This window comes from Chiloscyllium punctatum, chromosome 45 (assembly GCF_047496795.1).
Source record: "Chiloscyllium punctatum isolate Juve2018m chromosome 45, sChiPun1.3, whole genome shotgun sequence".
NCBI classification, from domain to species: domain Eukaryota; kingdom Metazoa; phylum Chordata; class Chondrichthyes; order Orectolobiformes; family Hemiscylliidae; genus Chiloscyllium; species Chiloscyllium punctatum.
The window spans coordinates 7,125,810-7,147,617 of NC_092783.1; the positions used below are offsets into that span (position 1 = coordinate 7,125,810).

At 40.0% G+C, this 21,808-nt stretch overlaps 1 protein-coding gene across 4 annotated transcripts in view; it reads right to left on the bottom strand.

Annotated features, from left to right (window-relative positions):
• Positions 1-2,547: 2,547 nt before the first annotated feature.
• Positions 2,548-21,808, bottom strand: part of LOC140467142 (uncharacterized) — a 99,862-nt gene continuing 80,601 nt past the window's right edge. For 3 of the 4 annotated variants that reach the window (XM_072563218.1, XM_072563221.1, XM_072563217.1), the window contains 2 exons: positions 5,263-5,279; positions 2,548-2,959 (listed from right to left, as the gene is read on the bottom strand). In XM_072563218.1, the coding sequence (XP_072419319.1) occupies positions 2,941-2,959; positions 5,263-5,279 (36 nt within the window). In that variant the 3' untranslated portion in view covers positions 2,548-2,940. The remainder of the gene's footprint in view (positions 2,960-5,262; positions 5,280-21,808) is intronic. The other variant, XM_072563219.1, reaches the window with a different exon arrangement.

Sequence of the window (21,808 nt, forward strand, 5' to 3'; positions counted from 1 at the left end):
TTACTTAATATGTACACATCATGGTAGGTCCCTGGATTTCAAGGGCAGGCCTCCAAAAGCTGGCATTGATAGTCACCAATACATTGACCAGTGATGGACTGTGTGTTTTTATTTGTCAATGAACTCTACAGGCTGGTTGTGACATGCTCTCAAAACAATGAAGGTTATAGCCCTCGTCACTTGGAATAAGCCAATGATGGTTGAGAATTCCACTGCCCAAGCTTCATGACTTCCTTTGTCATGAGGGAGGAACATGTTGCAGCTTTGATTTAGAATTTAGAAGGATCATTACAGTGTAGAAACAGTCCCTTCGGCCCAACAAGTACACACCGACCCTCTGAAGAGTATCGCATCCAAACCTATTCCCCTATCCTATTACTCTACATTTACCCCTGATTAATGCATCTAATCTACATATCCCTGAACACTATGGACAATTTAGCATAGCCAATTCACTTTACCTGCACATCTTTGGATTGTGGGAGGAAACCGGAGCACCTGTAGGAAACCCACGCAGACACGGGGAGAATGTGCAAACTGCACACAGACAGTTGCCAGAGGCTGGAATCGAACCCTGGTCCCTGGTACTGTGAGGCAGCAGTGCAAACCACTGAGCCACCATGCTGCTCAAGCCTGGAGAAAATGACATTGACAATATTCTGATGCATTTACGTGTGAAGACTTGGGAGATACCAGCTAGTCCTTGAAGTAAGACTGTGACAGCCGCTGGGGTGGGATGACACACAGTCCTTCTGAGTGTACATCCTTTTCCAGCCATGATTCTATTTGTTGATGATGGGTTGGAACATTTTTAATCAGTATCTTCACTTGGTTTCCTAGATCTGTGGAAAATGGCAGTGAGGTCTGTGGATACAGGGTTGTATAAATCTTCTCCGCTCTACTTAGATGATCATCATCTCCTCCCTATCTATAGCTTATGTGATGGCCACTGGACTTTACTGATGCCGGGCTTGCTGATGATGTTGTAACTGTGTTTCCTCTACATTGTCTTCACATTTGGAGGAATGCTGCAATGACTTCAGTCACCGTGTAGATAATCTGTGTTGGGTGGCATGGTGACTCAGTGGTTAGCACTGCTGCCTCACAGTGGCAGGGACCCAGGTTTGATTCCAGCCTCCGACAACTATCTATGTGGCGTTTGCACATTCTCCCCATGTTGGTGTGGGTTTACTCTGGGTGCTCCGGTGTCCTTGCACAATCCAAAGATGTGCAGGTTAGGTAAATTGGCTATGCAAAATTGCCCATTGTGTTCAGGCATGTGTAGGTTAGGTGCATTAGTCAGGGGCAAATGTAGAGTAATGGGAAATGGGTTTGGGTGAGATACTCTTTGGAGGGTCACTGTGGATTTGTTGAGCTGAAGGGCCTGTTTTCACACTGTGAGGATTCAAAATGACAGAAAGAGAACTATTTCACGAACAATATTCTGAAACCCTCACATCAATAACAATGAAGCCTTGTGATATGTCCTGAGCATGTACACTCTGCAAGGACATCAATGTCATGCCTTGATAAGGAGCTCTAAGATATGTCACATTATCCAAATGTATGCTTCACGATCAATGTGTCATTGCTACATTGCAGTAGTGGAATTCTTCCAGTATGCCACTGTGTTAGACCCCCATCCACCCCAAAGAAAAGCCATGACTGCATGTCACAGGCTATTTCCTTCAACGTTTACAGGACGGTGTGTGAATCTGGCAGCTCTGAAGCATTGTCTTCCACTGATAATTATGAAATATATTTCAGAAATGCCAGGCCTGGTTGACACAGCTTTCTATCTCAAACTGTTGCCTCTTACTGTCATTAAATCCTCAGTGAGTCAGTCCAATGAATCACTTTCTGAGGATTGAGTTGCCCACTTTCCCCATATCCCATGGTTTCTCCTTGATAAGCCCCATGAGCATTATTGTGCAAATCCCCAGGAGTGACCAGGGCCCAACTCCAGATTGGCTGTTTGACCAAGCCAACTGAGCACAGCCCACTCCCTGGATTGAAAAGCTAATTTCCCACTAATTGTTTTCCTGCTCTGAGATGTGTGTGCACAGTAGCTTCCAAAGCTGCTACAGGAAATAATGTTGCTCCAAGCAGCTACAGGGAATAATGCTCCACAGCACCCTGACCAGTCTACCTATAATCCCAGACTGGTTGCACTAGAGCTACAAGACTGATCGCGGCCTAATTCTCTGGATGCAAGGGCGTAGATCTCTTAACTTTGGCAGGACCGAATATCTTGCTGACCATGGCCAAAACCCATGGAATCAGGCAAGCCCCTTGAGTGACTATGACAGTACCATCATCTCCTTTGACCCCCCATTATCCGACTGTCCTCTTTCAGACGTGGCCAGTTCCTTGAACCACATGTAGTGTGTTTGCTGTGTAAGTGGCTGGTACACACTTTAGGTTTGAGGTTGATATACTTGTCTTGAAAATTTGCACAGGGTAATTTGTTCCTTCACAACTTCTTATTAGAAAAAAGACATTTACTTACAAACCAAATGCAATATAAATAAACCACACTCTACACAATTTAAAGACCTAGTATCATTCTTCAAATTTATTTTTGAGAAAATAACTGAAATACAGTGAACATAATGTTACATCTATAACATAAAAAAGTGTAAAATTTAAAGCCTCTTATTTTACAAAGTTTTGAACCTGATTTGTTCCCATGCTGAACTGGTTTAAATTGAAACACAATCACCTAAAAAAGCAGTAGCATTGTTCTTCATGTCACATTACAAGTTTGAAAGCAATTGAATCCCTTTATTAGAATATTATAGTTTTATTGTAAAATCACTCTTTCTGGAGAATTAGCTTGATCATGTCTGGGTAAAATATTAACCAACTTCAAGATTTAACGAAAATAATTACATTTTATGAAATCAGTTTGGTTCCGGGAATATAGAATTGCCTCCTTTTTCACTTTGACATGTTACTCCTGGTAATAAAAGAAGAAAAACATCAAAACATTGAAACAAATAACTTCTGAGAGCTTTCTATTCCTAATAAAATCAAGAAACAGTCAAGAAAAAGCAATACAATTAGCAGTTTATTGTAATGTGACATAGGAGTGTGAGTTCTTACATTCATTAAATGTTCTGACATAATAAACAAATCTGGAAATATATATGTGAATTATTACTTCTAGTGAAAGTGCAATCAAATTGAATGTCATTTCATTCCATTAGCACTACTGACTAGAATGAATCACACCTCTGTTTATGATGCACTACCATTACCTGCATAATATCTTGTAGTATTTTTCCTATATAAATTACAGCATGTAATCCAGATTGTTGCCATTGATACTGTTACTCAATTGCTCTCCAAGCAATGGCTGCAATGCTTTGAGTGTGGAAACTCCATATTGTCAAGGGTAGAGGCTGGATCTTATTTTGTATCCAATGGAATGGCTATATAGAAATGCAATTCAGAAGGCACAAAATCCCATGCCTCAAGTAAATTAGAGGACATTGAATGGAAATGCAGATGACGATTACAAAGCAATGCTCCTAGTATCAAACACATATTTTGAAATTCTCTTCAGGGCATAGTTAGCTTTAATATATAAAAAAATTGCTGACTCCCTATAGTAAAGTTTTCTTTTTCTTCCTCTCCCCTTGGCTTCCAGAAGCCAACTCTTTAGAGGAGAATTAAATGTTCCTCACTTTTTAAAATGAAAAATTGCAGTGATTCTCGTCAGCCAGGAGCTGTATGTTGATGTCTGGCAGTCCAAACCCCACCCACCTGGTGCTCCCTTCATGTCCTACACTGAATATGGGAGGATCTGAAAAAAATATTTTAATGAGCTGACCACACTTTAAAGTACAAGACCAACTTGGTGTAACTTCAGTTGTCATGATAGGGCTGTGAGGAAATGGCCCCTACAGCTTTTCATTTGTTGCTTCCTTAAATGTTATTTCATGAGATAAATACCTACAAGGAAATATAGATATGATTTCCTATCAGAATACAATCAAATCACGATCAAGTTAATTGAGACTCAAGTTAATTGAGTGCTTGTAATATCAGCCCTGTCAAAGATTAATCCTTGACAGTAGAGTGCTATTTTCTTAAGGTTTAGTTAATTCAAAAGAGAGATAATGTAAGACAAAGTAAAGAAGTCTCCACCCCAGTAGGACAAAAACAATTAAAAATTCAGTGGACTCCCACTGCCAGATTAACAAACTCAATGAAACATCTCTATTAAAATAGATTTCTCTAAAGTACTTAGGTGTATCTTTCATTGTATGTTCAATAGAAGCAAAGCAGGAAATAACACATCATGCAAAAAATAAGCAGCTGGCAACTCTGCAGCCACCTCCTAATAGATGAATGCACTGTCAAAACAAAACTAACATTTTAAATAGAAAGAAATTAAATTCTGCTCACAATGTTACAGGTGGCTTATTAAGATGGTATGAAAGAGCCCAGTGAAGCTGCTGTTCCTCTAAAAGTAATAGACGTGAATTTTCAAGCCTAGATTTACACAAGGTTGCCTTTTTGGAAGAAATAATTGCTATAAAATATCTGCACAGTGTTGATCATCAGATTATTTGAAAATTAAATATAATGTACTTTTATATGTGTAAAAGTTGTTGTGCATTAGTGCTGGAATATTTTTCAACTTTTGTGGCATTTTTACTCACCTGTAAGTTTGCCTAAATTCCCATTTGATAAAAGATACTCTTCCTTTTACACTGTCCAAACAAAATGTCTCCAAATTATGTCCTAAACTGACAAGTTTATTTCTGGCTACATCATTGCTATTTCTCTTATCTGCATCCACCATCACTGTGACTTCACCCCATGAGATTGCTGAAGGGTTATTCTCAGGATCATTGCTCATTGGGAAGTGGATATTGCAGAAATATATTTCATATAAGATCGACTGGGTCAGCAGAGAGGAGATTTTAACTCATTTTGCTTTGTTAGTTCCAATTTGAGGTTAAGATTTCAGCTGAAAAGTTAGTTTGATAACCCACAGTGCCACCTCAGTTGTATTAGAAGTGTGGGCTCAAAGCAAGTATCCTTGCAATTGAAAGATGAAACACAATATGAGTCCATGTAAAATTCCTGCAAGTTAGTCACAGCAAGTTAGTTTCACTTATTAAGGACATACATTAATAGCATGCAACGACATGCAGTTTCAGTTCAGATATGTTAGTCACCCAAAGTTTTAGATAGTTGTAGAATGAGGCAAACCGCATTTATATATATATAAAAAGACAATTTCCTTACTTTGCATGGAGTTCTTTCTGAAAGAAAAACATTAATCAAGTGAATATTTCACGTTCACAGTAAACAAGCTGACCATGTTTACTGTATAAGCAATATTGTCAACAGTTCAAAATTATACTTTAATTATCCTGCATGTTCTATTCCAAGAAACAGGGTACACAAATTGATCAGTTACTGACACTATATATTTTGTTTTGTAAATATCAAAAGTGCTAAGTGAAAAACAAGCTTTCATGTTTTATTTAAATATTGTCTTTTATGATATAACAATGAAATTGAGGTTTTTGCTGCTTTTCATATGGCAACATTTAAATTAAATATCAAAGAATCTGCAAAATTTGCAAAGATTAGGATCTTCAAAGCTCCCATTTAGTACTTGGTTGAAAATGCTAAGTGGAATATTCACTAGCTATATAATAAAAACATTGATACTGCCTCAATAGGAAAGAAATTTTTAATGAGTATTAATGCTGCTAATGTTACATGAAATTCTAGAACTGTTGAAGGGTCACTGGACCTGAAATGCTGACTTTCCTTTCTCTCCACAGATGCTGCCATACCTGCTGAGTTTCTCCAGTAATTTCTGTTTCAGTTAGTGCAACTTTTGTAAGCCTATGATAACAAATTACGCCATTGATATGGTTTCTTCTTTGTTTACAAACCTAATCGGCACTTAGAATCAAGAACATAGAGCAATAGAGCACAGGAACAGTCCTTTGGCCAATCGTGTCTATACCAACTATTGTGCCAGTCTGAACTAATCCCATCTGCCTGCATATGGTCCATACCCCTCTATTCCCTCTCTGTTCATGTGTCTGTCTAAATGTCTCTTAAATGTTGCTATTGTATCTGCTTCTACTACCTCCCCTGGCAGTGTGTTATAGGCACCCACTGCCCTCTTGTGTAAAACAAAATCTTGCCTCACACATCTCCTTTAAATTTGCCCTGTCTCAACTTAAAACTATTCCCAGTAGTATTTGATATTTCCATCCTGGGAAAAAGGATCTGACTATCCATCCTATCTGTGTCTCTCATAATTTTATACACTTCTAACAAGTCACTCCCTCAGCTTCTGATGCTCTAGTGGAAACAATCCAAGTTTGTCCAACCTCTCTTTATAGCATATACAAGGCAACATCCTGATAAACCTCTTTTGCACCCTTTCCAAATCCTTCCAATCCTTCCTGCAGGTTGGTGACTGGAACTACATAAAATACTCCAAATGTTGCCTAACCACAAGTTTTATACAGCTGCAACATGACTTGCCAACTTTATATACAATGCCCCAATGAAGGCAAGCATGCCATGTGCCTTCTTTACCACCTTATCAACTTGTGTTCCCTCTTTCAGGGAGCTATGCACTCGCTTCCCAAGATCCCTGTTTCTGTCAATGCTCCTCCAAAGGGTCCTGCCATTTACTGTATACATTCATCTTGTATTTGATGTCCCAAAATGCATCATCTCACACTTGTCCAGATTAAACTTCATCTGCCATTTTTCTCCCGCTGATTCTCCTGAGAAAAATAATTTTTCTCCCGCTATATTCTTTAACGATCTTCCTCACTAACTACAACTCCACTAATTTCCATATCATCTACAAACGTACTAATTAGACTATCTACATTTTCATTCAATTTTTTTATTCATTTGTGGGAAGAGGGCGTCGCTGTCTGGTTATTAATGTCTGGCTAGCATTTTTTGCCTGTCCCTAGGTACCCTTGAGAAGGTGGTGGTAAGCTGTTGTGTGTCTGTCCAAATGTCTCTTAAACGTTGCTATCGTATCTGCTTCTACCACCTCCCCTGGCAGTGTGTTATAGGCACCCACCACCCTCTGTGTAAAACAAAAACCTACCTCGCACATCTCCTTTAAACTTTCCCCATTTCATTTTTAACCTATGCTCCCTGGGAAAAAAGATTCCAACTATCCACCCTATCCATGCTTTCTTATTATGCAAAAAGATGAGTAACAATATTCATGATCCCACTTCAAACATTATCTTCACTCCCTTCCCTGAGGTAGTAAGACTGCTGCTTATCTGCTCATCAGATGAAACTGCCAACAAAAAGTTAGGATCCAGTGGTCTATATCTTAGCCTTTTGTAACTGATCCATTACCCACTTTACCTCCACACTGGAGCTGCGGGGAGAGGAGTGGCAATTAGTGAATGGGCTGAGCATGTTGCTTTTTGCAGGAGAAGGCTCAACTGTGGCCTACTGTTACTTCCCTCAGTCCTCAAAAGGTCTTTTTTGGCTTTGCAATCTCTCATTCTTTAGAGTGATGTCCTTATCATATGATGTTGCCTATCCGTGACAAGGTCCAAACTGGTGGTAAGATCTGCAGCTGAATAACTATTGCTTCAAAATTGAGACATGCTGTAACATTAGGTCTAGGTATGGGAATTAAAACCCCATAGCATTGACAACAGATGAAGAGTATATCATCCCTGCATCCCTTGCTATTGTAGAAGGACACAGCTGCTTGCTATTTAAAGATCTAGCATTGTAGAAGGCTCGCCAGACGCATACTAAATCATTTTTTTTTGCTTCCAAGAGGTCAGATGGGATGCATTAAATCAGCTACTAAACAGCAACAGTTAATGGACTATTCCAACAAGTCAATTTAAAACAAGAGATGGGTTGATGGATTGGTATTGCAATCACAATCTTTAAATGTATTTACTGATTGTTCTTTCAACAGCCTGAGTTTGTTTTCAGACATAATAAGCAAAGTCCTAGGCCACGTTACACTCCCAAATGGGAACTGAATAAATCCAGTTTAGAAGTGGCAGGCTTGTCCCATTTTAATCAAGGCTAATGGGATTTTACTTTGGTTCCTGAAGAAGGGCTTATGCCCGAAATGTCGATTCTCCTTCTCCTTGGATGCTGCCTGACCTGCTGCACTTTTTCAGCAACACCTGCAGTCCTCACTTTCTCCTTAGGGGATTTTACCCTTTATTAGGGATGGCATTGAACATTACATTGAGCAAACTATGCTTCACTATACAGGGCATTGTTGAGAACACATCTTGAATACTGACTGCAATTTTGGACTTCTTATTTGAAGGCAGAATTGATTATGGCTCTCAGGAGGTTTATAAGATTGATAGCTCAAATGAGTGGGTTGCTTCGTGATGATAAGTTAGCCAGGCTAGATTTATTTTGACTGGAATTTAGAAGAATGAGGAGTGACTTGATTAAAGTGTGTAAGAAACTGTTGGGTCTTGACAAGGTGGCTGTGGAAACAATGCTATCTTTTGGAGGGCAAATCCAGTCCTGGGGGCACGAGGACTCATTCTTTTAGGATACAGATGAGGAAATTTATAGTCCTCTTGGAAGGTTGTGTCAATTTGCAAACTTCAGAAGATGGTGGAGGAGGGCTGATTGAATATGGGACAGGTAGAGAAGATATTGGGAGCAGATGTGAATGTGGAATTCAGGACATAAATAGATCAGCCATGATGTCATTGAATGGCAGAATAGGCTTTTCTTTTTTGACTTCAGGGTGATAAGTCTGTGGAATTTTCTATCACAGAATGTTGTGAAGGTCAAATCACTGAATGTATTTATTAAATAAATAAATAAAGATAAATTTCTAAAGGTTAAATGTATTGAGGGGTAAGAGGTGAGAATGGGAGTATGGACTCAAGATGGTGTTGAATGGTGGAGTAGACTCGATGGGCTGAATGGACTGCCCCTATTTTCACATCCTGACAAAAACTGCAAGTTGTGGTTGGAATGCAAACAGCTGACTGTTCATTAAAATTATGTTCCTCTGGGGCAGTAAATTGGAAATGGAGGGAATGTGCCCAATGCTAATGCGGTGTGTTTGAGGTTGAATACTAGAACAGAGAATGCCCAAGGATGCCTGGTGAGGCCTAGAGAAGCATTCCTGCTTCTCCTCGAACACAAAAAAAAACCTGAAGCAAAAGTAATCCCCCTGCATCTCATTTCAGGTCATTGCTTCATTCTTGACAGGTCTGACCTGTCAGGGTAGTTATTGCTGCTTTTCCAATCGGTCATGAAGTTAAAGTTGCTGGCCTTGCACCATTTACAAAGTATAATTTATTTATTTAAAGAATAGTCCACTAATTTGAAGCAGTGCCTCTACTTCAAAAAGTGTTATTTATTTTTCATTCATGGAACTTGAATGTCACCAACAAGGCCAGCATCTCTTGCCCATCTCGAGGCCCTGAAGAATTCTGAGGCATTGCTGTGGTGCTGGAGTCACATGTAGGCCAATTTTGGTAAGGATGGCAAATTTCTTTCACCATTAGTGAACCAAATGGGCTTTTACAACTTTCGATAGTAGTTCTTATGGTTAACTAACTTTATTTAAATTCCACCAGTTATTATGGGTGGATTTTGGAGACATGCCCTCTGAACATGGAGGGTTACTGGACACAAAACATGAACTCTCTCCACTGATGCTGCCAGACCTATCTCCAGAAATTTCTGAATTTGGTCCCCCAGACTGACGTGTCTATCACATTCTCTACTTTTGGAGTACATTGAGTTGAAATCTCAATGGGAAATTCGCAGATCTTAAATTTAGTAAAACCTCTTAGACAGTTCTTACAGCAGTGAAAATAAAAACAAATTAGCTTCAAATATAACTTTAAATAATTTTGAATATTTAAATTCAAAAGTAGTCTGTTTGTTGAACATGTAAAATCTTCAGATCACTGAGAAGATTTAAAATTTGTTTTTGGAAATTTGCTGCCCACTGTAATTCTGCCTTTCAAAGAAGACTAGTCTTTTCCAGAAAGGTTAAAGACATTTTAGAATCATACTGACTTTAACACAGCTTTACAGGAAATTTAAGTTCAATGGCTTAATATTCTTCTATCCAAATAGTTGACAGTAGAATACCAAACAAATACACTTAGTGAACAACAGCAAAATACTATAAATGTCGGAAATCAAAAATCAGAAAAATATATTAAATGCATACTTGTCATTATCATCAATATATTTTTATATCCTCTATTTTATTTTTTCTGCTAAAAATTAAATCAACAAGCAATGTAATAATCAAAAACAAAATCACAATGTATGGCTATTCCCACGCATCAGGAATAACTCATGCTATGTATCTTTAATGGCAGGAATGTGTAGCTTAAGTGAGGATTTACTGTAACAACAACATATGCCAGTTGCTGAATGCCATACACTGGAGTGGATTATTTTCCTTCTGACAGTGTGGAGTCGCCCCATGCCTTTATCTATGATCATGATGGCATACTCTAGTGTAGACAGTGGCTCAAAACAGCAAATAATTCCCACTTATGTTAAAATAAACTAGAATGTTCATAATATGAGAATTTACTCCTATTGTATCTGTTTCCAAAACAGGTAACAACTAAATGGACCTCACGCTAAGCTTTAAACACCAGAAGGCCCTATAATTAGCAAGCAATAAAATAGAAAAGTGTCAATGCTAAATAGCAGTCCACTTACCTCTGCCTTGAAGTTTGATAGGTTTACTCATGTACAATGGTTTGAATACTGGCTGCACAAAGTCAGCACTGACAGAATAGTCCATCAGGGCTTTGAAAAGAATTCCAGGAATTGTTAACTTACCTCACACTTGCCCTGAATATTATTTTAAATGCTGCTATATGTCAACTTTTGTATCTTGATGATTCTGGCTTAAGCTTTTGGCTGACTTTTTAGCTGTTGCAAGTATAATTTAGAAAACAAATATTCAGTGAGAGGTTCTCTTGTTTTGGGTTTCTCTTGTTTCTCTTGTTTGAAAAGCACAGAAAATAAAAGAAGGAAGTGAGACAGATCAGATGATCAGCAGCAATCAGTAAAAGCCAAGGCACACCATCCTACCTTGCAGAAAAATTGTCTTGACAAACTCCATTTCTCAAGGGAGATAAATAATTAATAAATAACGCAGAGAATCTGACCTTCAGCTAATTTCAAGCCCAACCAGAAAATCGCTCATGCCCCCGAGGTTCAAAAAAGCTCAACTGATAAAAGTAAATTTACTTCTACTCATTTACAAGTTCAAATATCCTGGCGAGAATTTTAGTCTCCCAAATCTACATTAGAAGGCTTCATTTGAAGCTGAGGAATGGACGAATAGTGCGTGATTATTGGCAAATATTACCAATATATAACCATCACGACACCCCTTGCTTTCATTGTTTATTTTTCATGGCACAGATATAAGCTAATCATACAAGAGGATAACTATTTATTACTGCACCTTGATTTCTCCAATGGCTGCCAACAAAAATCAAGTTCAAATCTGACAAGAGCGACAATTTAACAAAAGGTGGAAAATCAAATTCTGCACAGTAAGAACAAACTGACAAACTACAGCAAGGGTGTGGAATATTTGTATTTTGCCAAGTACAATGAATCATTGAGTCAGAGTTGTATAGCATGGGAACAGACCTTTCAGTCCAACTCATTCATGCAACCAAATTTCTGTTTGTCAGCATTTGACACATATCCCTCTAAACCCTTCCTTTTCATATACCCATCCAGATGCCTTTTAAATGTTGTAACTGTACCAGCCTCCACCAGTTCCTCTGGCAGCTCATTCCATACGCGCACCATCTCCTGTGTGAAAAAGTTGCCCTTAGGTCCCTTTCATTGCCTGTCCCTAGTTGCCCTTGAGAAGGTGGTGATGCACTATTTTCTGCAACAGCTGCAGTCCATGTGCTGCAGGTAGACCCATAATGTTATTAGGGACAGAGGTTCCAGGATTTTGACCCAATGACGTGAAGGAACAGTGTTATATTTCAAAGTCAGGATGGTGAGTGGCTTGGAGGGAAACTTACAAGTGGTAGTATTCTCATGTATCTGCAGCCCTTGTATTTCCAGATGATGCTTGTCTGGAAAATGCCAACTAAGGAGCTTTGGTGAATTTCTGCAGTGCATCTTGTAACTAGGTATTGAGCATCAGTGGTGAAGAGATTGAATATTTGTGGTTGTGGAGTCAGTCAAGAGGGCTGCTTTGACATGGATGGTGTCAAGCCTCTTGAGCATTGTTAAAGTGGTATTCATCAGTGATAAAGGTGGCATTTGGCACACTTGCCTTCATTGGTCAAAACATTGATGTAGGAGTTGGGACATCAAGTTGTGGCCACTTTCAGAATACAGTGTACGATTCTGGCTACCCTTCAATTGGGTGGATGCTGTTAAACTTGAGAGTGTGCAGAAACGATTTACAAGGATGTTGCCAGGACTGGAGGATTTGAGATTTAGGGAGAGGCTGAATAGGCTGGGGCTTTTTTCTCTCTGAAAGAGGGGCATGGGTGAATAGCCAAGATCTTTTACCTAGGATGACATAGATTTAAAGTAAGAGGGGAAAGATTTAAAAAGGACCTGAGGGGTTTTTTTCTTTTCACAGAGGGTGGTGCTTGTACGGAACAAACTGCCAGAGGAAGTGGTAGATGCTGGTACAATTACAATATTAAAATGCATCTGGATGGGTATATGAATACGAAGGGCTGAGAGGGATATGGGCCAAATGCTGGCAAATGGGATTAGGTCAGATTGGGATGTCGAGATGATGCGGACAGGTTGGACTGAAGAGACTGTTTCCGAGATGTATGACTCTAAGTGGACAGTATTCCATCATATTCCTGTCCTGAGCCTTACAGATGGTGGACAGGCTTTGGAGGATTAGGAGGTGAGCTACTCATTACAGTATTCCTAGCCTCTAACTTGGTCTTAGAGCCTGGTGTATTTCTATGGTTAGTCCTGTTCAGGTTCTGGTGAATGGTAATCCAGGGATGTTGAGCGTAGGGATTCTTGATGGTAACATAATTGAATGTCAAGGGACGGTGGTTAGATGGTCTCCTATTGGAGATAGTCACTGCCTGGCATTTATGTGGCATGAATGTTACTTTCCATTTTTCAGATCTTGCTGCATTGGAACATCCACTGCTTCACTACCTGAGGAGTTACAAATGGGGCTGAACATTGTGCAGTCAGCAATAAACATCCCTATTTCTGATTTTATGATGGATGGAAGATCTTTGATGAAGCAGCTGGAGATGGTGGGGCAAAAGTGAGGACTGCAGATGCTGGAGATCAGAGTCTAGATTAGACTGGAGATGGTTGGGTCTATGACATTATCGTGAGGATCTCCTGCAGAGATATCCTGGTGCTGACAGGCTTCCAACAACCACAACTATTATCCTATGTGCTAGATTGGATGAATCCAACTCATGGAGAGAGTTTACCCCCTGATACCCATTGATTTCAGATTCGCTAGGGCTCCTTGATGCCACACTCAGTCAAGTGACGCCCTGATGTCAAAGTCTTTCACTCTCACCTCATCTCTTTTGTCCATGTTTGAACCAAGGCTGTAATGAGATCAGGGGTTGAACCCAAACTCAATGTCAGTGAGAAGGTTTTTGCTGAGTAGGTACTGCTTGATAGCACGGTTGCTGACAGCTTCCATCACTTTACTAATGACAGTAATTAGACACTAATGGGGCAGTAATTGGCTGGGTTGGATTTGTCCTGATTTTTGTGTACAGGACATATTGGACTATTTCCCACTTGACTGAATGGATGCCAATGTTGTAGCTGCAGTGGTACAGCTAGTCCAAAAGTGTGAAAAGTTCTGAAACACAAGTCTTCAGTACTGTTGCCTATCATCTCTGCAGAATTCAGTGCCTCCAACTATTTTGTAATGTCATATGCAATGAATCAAATTGACTGACAACTGTCATCCATGATGTTGGGGGGCCTCAAAAGGAGGCTAAGCTGGATCATTCATTCAGCACTCCTGGCTGAAGATTGTTATGAAACTTTCTGCTTCTTCTTTTGTAATGATGAGCTAGGGTCTCCCATTACTGAGGATGGGTATATTTTTGTAGCCTCTTCCTCCAGTGGGTTGTTCATTGTCGATCACCATTCATGGCCAAAAGTGGCAGGACTGCAGAACTTAGATCTGATCCATTTGTGTGGGATTCTTGGCTCTGTCTATCACTGCTTTAACAGGAGAAAGTGACGCTGGACATCAAAGTCAAAACGTGTGGCGCTAGAAAAGCACAGCAAGTCAGGCAGCATCCAAGGATCAGGAGAATCAGCGTTTTGGGCATAAACCCTCCATCAGGAATGAGAAACACCCATGTTGTCCTTTTATTGGTTTCACTAGATTAACACCTCATAGAATCATTCTTAGGTCGGCATTGTGCTACTCCTGTCATGACTTTCTGAGCTGTAAGTTGAACCAGGACCATGAAGTTGCGGGTTATAATGGAATAACCAGGATTGATACACTTTCTTAATAATAATGACAGAGTAGGGTATATGCTGAACCATGAGATCACAGATTACATTGGCATGAGCAATAGTGTACAGTTAGTGTAGATCAGTGTACAAATTAACATAATTGAACATTGTCATAGATCAATTAACTATGGCAATGTTCAATTAACTATCAGTCAAGGTTTTTTGTATTGAAAATGTATTTTAAATTCATTTTTAGTGAGGAAGATATAGAGACATACAGCACAGAAACTGCCTGACTCATCCATGCACAAGAAATTTCCCCAAACTAAATGCCCATATCCCCCATGTACCAATTCATGTATCTGTCAAAATGCCTTTCAAACGTTGTAACCGTACCTTCACCAACCACTTCCTCTGGCAGTTCATTCCATGTATGAAAAACCCTCTGTGTGAAACAGTTGCTCTTCTGGTACCTTTTAAATGTTTCCCCTCCACCTTAAACCCTATGTGCACTTGTTTTGAACTCCCCTACCCGAAGGAAAAGATCTTTGCTATTTATCTTATCTATGTCCCACATGATTTTATAAACCTCTATAACAGACCTGGGCATTTTACGGCCCGTGGGCTATATCCGGCCCTTTGGTCGTTCCTGTCCGGCCCACATGAGGTCAATCTTAAATTAGAACATAAATGACAAAGTATTTACGCCATGCACGCAATACAACTGTGTTGCTTTTGTTTTGAAAAGGATGTTTTTTTTTATTTACGTATTGAAGCACATACACATGTATGTGCATTTGTGTGAGAACAGCTAAAAGTGATACTTGCTGGCTAGCCCTCAAAATGTCAGCTCACGCAAAGACAAGTTATGTCATATCATACAAAATCACCAGAAACAGTAAACATTTTTCTGACGGAGAGTTTATTAAGGTGTGCTTGTTGGACTCTGCAGAACTAATATACCCGGAGAAAAAAGGAGGCGTTTGAGAATGTGCCCCTCTCCCGACACAGTGTAACGAGAAGGATTGGGGACATCGCGAGAAGTCTGGAGCTTCAGCTGCAACACAGAGCGGTCAACTTTGACTTTTTTTCTTTGGCTTTGGATGAGCGCTGAGACATACATGACACAACCCAGCTACTCATCTTCGTACGTGGGATAACTACGGACTTTAAAATCATGGAGGAGCTGGCAGCCATGCAGTCAATGAAAGAAACAACAACTGGTAGTGATTTGTTCACGGAGGTAAATGCATGTTTGGACACATTGGGACTAAAATGGGACAAGCTGGCGGGTGTGACAACGGATGGTTGTCCAAATCTAAAAGTTGGAAAAAAATGTTGGATTCTTAAAGAGAATGCAGAATAAAGTGACAGAAATGGACCCTGAACAGAGATTGGTATTTTTGCATTGTATTATATATCAGGAAGCGTTGTGTAAGTCAATGTTAATAATTAACCATGTGGTTGATGTTGTAACTAAAGTAGTTAACTTCATCAGGGCAAGAGCTTTGAATCAAGGCAGTTTGTTACACTTTTGGAGGAAAATGAGACTGAACATTGTGACATAGGCTACCACACAGCTGTCAGGTGGCTCAGCCTGGGCAAAATGCTGAAAAGTGTATGGAACCTGAGAGAAGAGATTCAAGATTTCTGTGTGAAGAAAGGGAATGGCAGTCCACAGCTTTCAGATGCAGACTGGATTGCAGACATTGGTTTTGCTGTTGATGTGACTGCACTTACGAATGAATTAAATGGGAAACTGCAGTGCAAGGGCCTTTTTGTGCATGAAATGTACAACTTGGGGAAGGCTTTTAGGAGAAAGTTGCAGCTTCTCTCAAGCCAAATGGAGGACTACATTCTCACCCACTTGCCAACACCAAAGGAAGCCGCACCTTCAGCTGATCACCCCGACAGGTACTCATCTATGTTAGAAGCACTGCGTGGTGAATTTTCAATGCGATTTCGAGACTTTAAAACAGTTGAGAATGAAATGCACATGGTTTTTTCCTCATTTATATGCAATGTGGAGAATGCACCTAGTGATGTTCAGCTTGAACTCATTGACCTGCAGTCTGACAGTTCTGGCAGAGTACTTTAGGTCAGTGTCACTGCTTGATTTTTACTCTTCCCTCAAAAGAGGAGAACTTTCCACACATGAGGAGACATGCTCAGAAGACTGGAGTCCTCTTTGGATCTCCCTATATATGCAAACAGACATTCTCACTAATGAAGTTCAACAAATCCAAATACAGAGATCCTCTCCCACTGATGATCACCTCTCAGCTATCCTACACGTATCCACCTCAGACATTCAACCAGATGCAAGGTTTGTGAAGGTTTGTAGCTCAGGTTGAGGTTTAGGGTGTAGGTTTGCTCGCTGAGCTGTAGGTTTGATATCCAGACATTTCATTACCTGGCTAGGTAACATCATCAGTGGCGACCTCCAAGTGAAGTGAAGCTGTTGTCTGCAGCTTTCTATTTATATGTTTCTCCTGGATGGGGTTCCTGGGGTTTGTGGTGATGTCATTTCCTGTTCATTTTCTGAGGGGTTGATAGATGGTATCTAGATCTTTGTGTTTGTTTATGGTGTTGTGGTTGGAGTGCCAGGCCTCTAGAAATTCTCTGGCATGTCTTTGCTTAGCCTGTCCCAGGATAGATGTGTTGTCCCAGTCGAAATGGTGTTTTTGTTTTTCATCCGTATGTAGGGCTACGAGGGAGAGAGGGTCATGTCTTTTTGTGGCTAGCTGGTGTTCGTGTATCCTGATGGCTAACTATCTTCCAGGGACAGGCTAAGCAAAGACAGGAGAAAGATATAAATAGAAAGCAGAGACAATAGCTTTGCTTCACTTGGAGGTCGCCACTGATGATGTTACCTAGCCAGGTAATGAAACGTCTGGATATCAAATCTACAGCTCAGTGAGCAAACCTACACCTAAATTCAACCAAATTTCAGTGCACTTGTTCAAGCCCAAAACAGACTGGATTTTTCTCACTAAACAAGTAAAATGAACTGAAAACTCAAAAGCACTTAGATAGAGTTGTTTGTTGTTTGTAATACTGAACAATAATGAAACAACTTTTCATTATTGGTTTGTGAGATTAACATGTTCAAAATAAAATAAAACAAAATACTGAAATTATTGCTTTTACTGTTTATTTCTTCTATTTTTGACCTATTCCACAATTTCATATCTTTATTGTAACAGAATATCCTTATTCTTTTGATTATAAGTTTCAGTGCAAACCTGTATAATTTAGTACATTTTTCAATGGGAGAAAGTTAATACTGAGCAGAATTACGTTCAACTTATTGTTGGTTCGGCCCTCCAACACAACCTAGGTTTCTCATGTGGCCCCTTGGAAGGATTAATTGCCCACCCCTACTCTATAAAGGTCATCCCTAAACCTTCTAAGCTCCAGATAAAAAAGTCCCAGCCTATCCAGCCTCTTCTTGTAACTCAAACCCTCCAGTCCTGGTAAAATCTTTGTAAATCTTTTCTGCATCCTCTCCAATTTAATCATATTCTTCCTATTGCATGGCAACTAAAACTGTATCAGTATTCTAAGTGGCCTCACCAATGTGCTGTACAATTGCATCATGACATCCCAACTCCTATACTCATTGGTCTGAGCAATGAAGGTAAGCGTGCCAAAAACCTTCTTCACCTTCTTGCCTACTTGTGATGCAACCTTTAAGGAACCATGTACCTGAGTCCCTAGTTCTCACTATTTGATAACACTCTCCAGGGCCCAGCAATAATTATAAATGTTCTGCCTTTGTTTATCTTACCAAAATACAAAACTCCATCTGACAGTCCATGGCCATTGGCCCTTTTATAATTTTAGAAAACCTTTCACTGAGAAAGGAGCTTTGAAAAATTATGTGCTAGTTTTAACACGTGCTCCTTATTTTATTCAAACTCGGACAACCATAATCAGCAGGTAGCATAAATAATAAGAATTTATTGTACAGAAGCATGCTGTTCAGCACATGATCTATGCCGGCATTAAGTTCCACAGTAGCCTAAAATAAGTAAATATTATCACAGAATCTGCTGCTCATGTTGCATACCTGTCTGGTACTGCCAATACTCTGGGAAACTGCTTTATAATTGAAAATGACCTGTTCTGTTACAACTTGTTACAATCTTGGAAACCACCCATGTAACAAAACTAATCCTTGAAGTGCTGCCAAGCAGTTTTTATTTACAGAAAGCCAAGCTTTGATGACACAGGACAATTAAGGTCCAACCCAAGCCCCAGGAAACACACTGCATGTTTTTCAAACGTGGAAAAGGCCTCAATTTAGGAGTAGAAAATGGCCTGATCTTTCAGGATCAAAAAGAGAATGGTAGAGGCAAGGGTCCGAATATTTAAAACAAATTAAGCAAACAAGCTTTTATTTGAAAAATAAATCTGTAAAGAGTGGGGGAGGGGTAAAAACAATCCATTTGTCAAACAGGGTCACTGAGATTCCTTTTTGAGGAACTGAGGCAATATGTAGCAGAGCTCCATGGGCTCCAGTGGTTATTACCGTGACCTCACAGCACCAGGGAGCCAGGTTCGATTCCAGCCTTGAGTGAGTGTCTGTGTGGAGTTTGCACATTCTCCCTGTGTCTGCGTAGGTTTCTGCCGGATGCTCCGGTTTTCTCTCACAGTCAAAAGTTGTGCAGGTTAGGGGGTTGGCCATGATACATTATCTGTAGTAATAGGGATGAGGAGGATAAGCGGATTAGCCAGGATAAAGGAGCAGTCATGGGGGATAGGATAGGGAGTTGAGTCTGGGTGGGATATTCTTCAGAGGATCAATGCAGACCCAATGGACCAAAGAGCCTCTTTCCATACTGCAAGGATTCTATGATTCTAACAGCCACACAGGAGTTGATCATATGGGAAGTAGTGCACAATGCTGGGCTCCTGCAAACACAACATGAAAATGCTCAATAAACTGAGCAAATCAAGTTGAGGGTATTAGGCCATGACTATTTATTACTACAGAATATAAATTGTTTACATTTCACTATTTAAAAAGGGAGGTAGACAAAAGATGGGGAATTATAGACCTATTAGCTAAACATCAGTAGTGGGGAAGATACTTAAGTCTATTATCAAAGGAAGAAATAGCCAGGCATCTTGAAAGAAATTGTCCAGTTGGACAGATGCATCATGGGTTCATGACGGGCAGGTCATGTTTGACAAATCTTTTGGAATTCTATGAAGACATTTCAAGTAAGGTGGACAATGGGGATCCAGTAGATGTGGTGTACCTAGATTTCCAAAAGGCCTTTGACAAGGTGCCACACTAGAGGCTGATGCATAAGATAAGGATGCATAGTGTTATGGGTAGTGTATTAGCGTGGATAGAGGATTGGTTGACTGACAGGAAGCAAAGAGTGGGGATAAATGAGTGCTATTCTGGCTGGCAATCAATGATTAGTGGTGTGCCTCAGAGATCGGTATTGGGACTACAACGTTTTACAATTTATTCGGACAATTTGGAGTTGGAGACCATGTGTAGTGTGTCAAAGTTTGCAGATGACATTAAGATGAGTGACAGAGCAAAGTGTGCAGAGGACTGTGAAACTTTGCAGAGGAACAGATACATTGAGCGAGTGGGCAAAGGTCCGGCAGATGGAATACAATGTTAATAAATGTGAAATCATCCATTTTGGTAGGAGTAACAGTAAAAAAGATTATTACTTGAATGGTAAAAAAATTGCAGCATACTGCTATGCAGAGGAACCTGGGTGTCCTTATGCATGGATCACAGAAGGTTCGTCTACAGGTACAACAAGTAATTAGGGAGGCAAATGGAATTTTGTCCATCATTGCTAAAGGGTTGAGTTTAAAAGCAGAGAGGTAATGTTGCAGCTGTACAAAGTGCTGGTGAGGCCAGTCCTGGGGTACTGTGTACAGTTTTGGTCTCCTTACTTGAGAAAGGATGTACTGACACTAGAGGGGGTGCAGAAGAGGTTCACAAGGTTGATTCCAGAGTTGAGGGGGTTGGCTTATGAGGAGAGGCTGAGTAGACTGGGATTATATTCATTGGAATTCAGAAGAATGAGTGGGGGGAAATCTTATAGAAACATATAAAATTATTAAGGGAATCAATAAAATAGAAATAGAGAGGATGTTGCCACTGGTAGATGAAACTAAGACAAGAGGGCATGGCCTCAAGATCAGGGGGAGCAGATTTAGGACTGAATTGAGAAGGAACTTCTTCACTCAGAGGTTGTAATTCTGTGAAATTGCTTGCCCAGGGAAATGCTTGACACTACTTCAGTAAACACTTTTAAAGCTGGAATAGATTTCTGTTGAAAAATAAAGGAAGGGATAAGTTGAGAGCACGGGTGAGTGGAGCTGAGTCCCATGAAAAGATCAGTCATGATCTTACTGAGGTGAAGGCTTGAAGGGTTGGAAGGCCTACTCCTGCTCCTCGTTCTTATGTAAATTCTTAAATGCTGTAAATTAATATTCAGTAGATAGTAGAATGCCCTTTACATCCTAGTTCCTACTCAAACTTTTTCTCCATCGACATCCTTGCAAGTATTGAATGGATTACAATTCTCCTATCTAATGCAACTTATAATTACATGTAGACATTATATCATCAGCTAAAGTTGCATGCTGATGCTTGGATCTGACTGCGCATTGTCTGAACAACTGCAGGTATTACATGTCAGCATTAAAGATCACTCCTGTAAATGAGTCCCAACTCTATACAAGCTGGGGCAAGCTTTTGTGCATCAAAATCTGGATAATAGCAGCATAACCAGAAAACTTTTTTTTGTCACAATACTTAGCCTATTCAATGTATCATGTGAAATCAATTCAAATGGAAATAAAGTATAGAACCCATTAAGGTATGGCTTGAAATGTACACAACATAATGATTTTAATTTTTAAAAATGCAGTATTTCACTGTTAATGTTCAGACAGTTTATCTGCTCTAAACTGCACAATGGCTCAATGGTTAACACTGCTCCCTCACAGTGCCAGGGATCTGGGTCTGATTCCTGCCTAAGGCGACTGTCTGTGTACACATTCTCCCCATGTCTGTGTGGGTTTCTCCAGGTGCTCCAGTTTCCTCCCACAGTCCAAAGGTGTGCAGGTTGGGTAGACTGGCCATGCCAAATTGCCCTTGGTGTTCAGGATGTGTAGGCTAGGTGCATTAGTCTGGGTAAATGTTGAGTAATAGGGTACGGGAATGGATCTGGGTGGGACACTCTTCAGAGGGTCGATGTGGACTTGTTGGGCCAAATGGCCTGTTTTCACACTGTAGGAATTCTAATTGTAATAGCATCAATTAACAATGACTTTACAACTTTCCTTGTTCAAATTT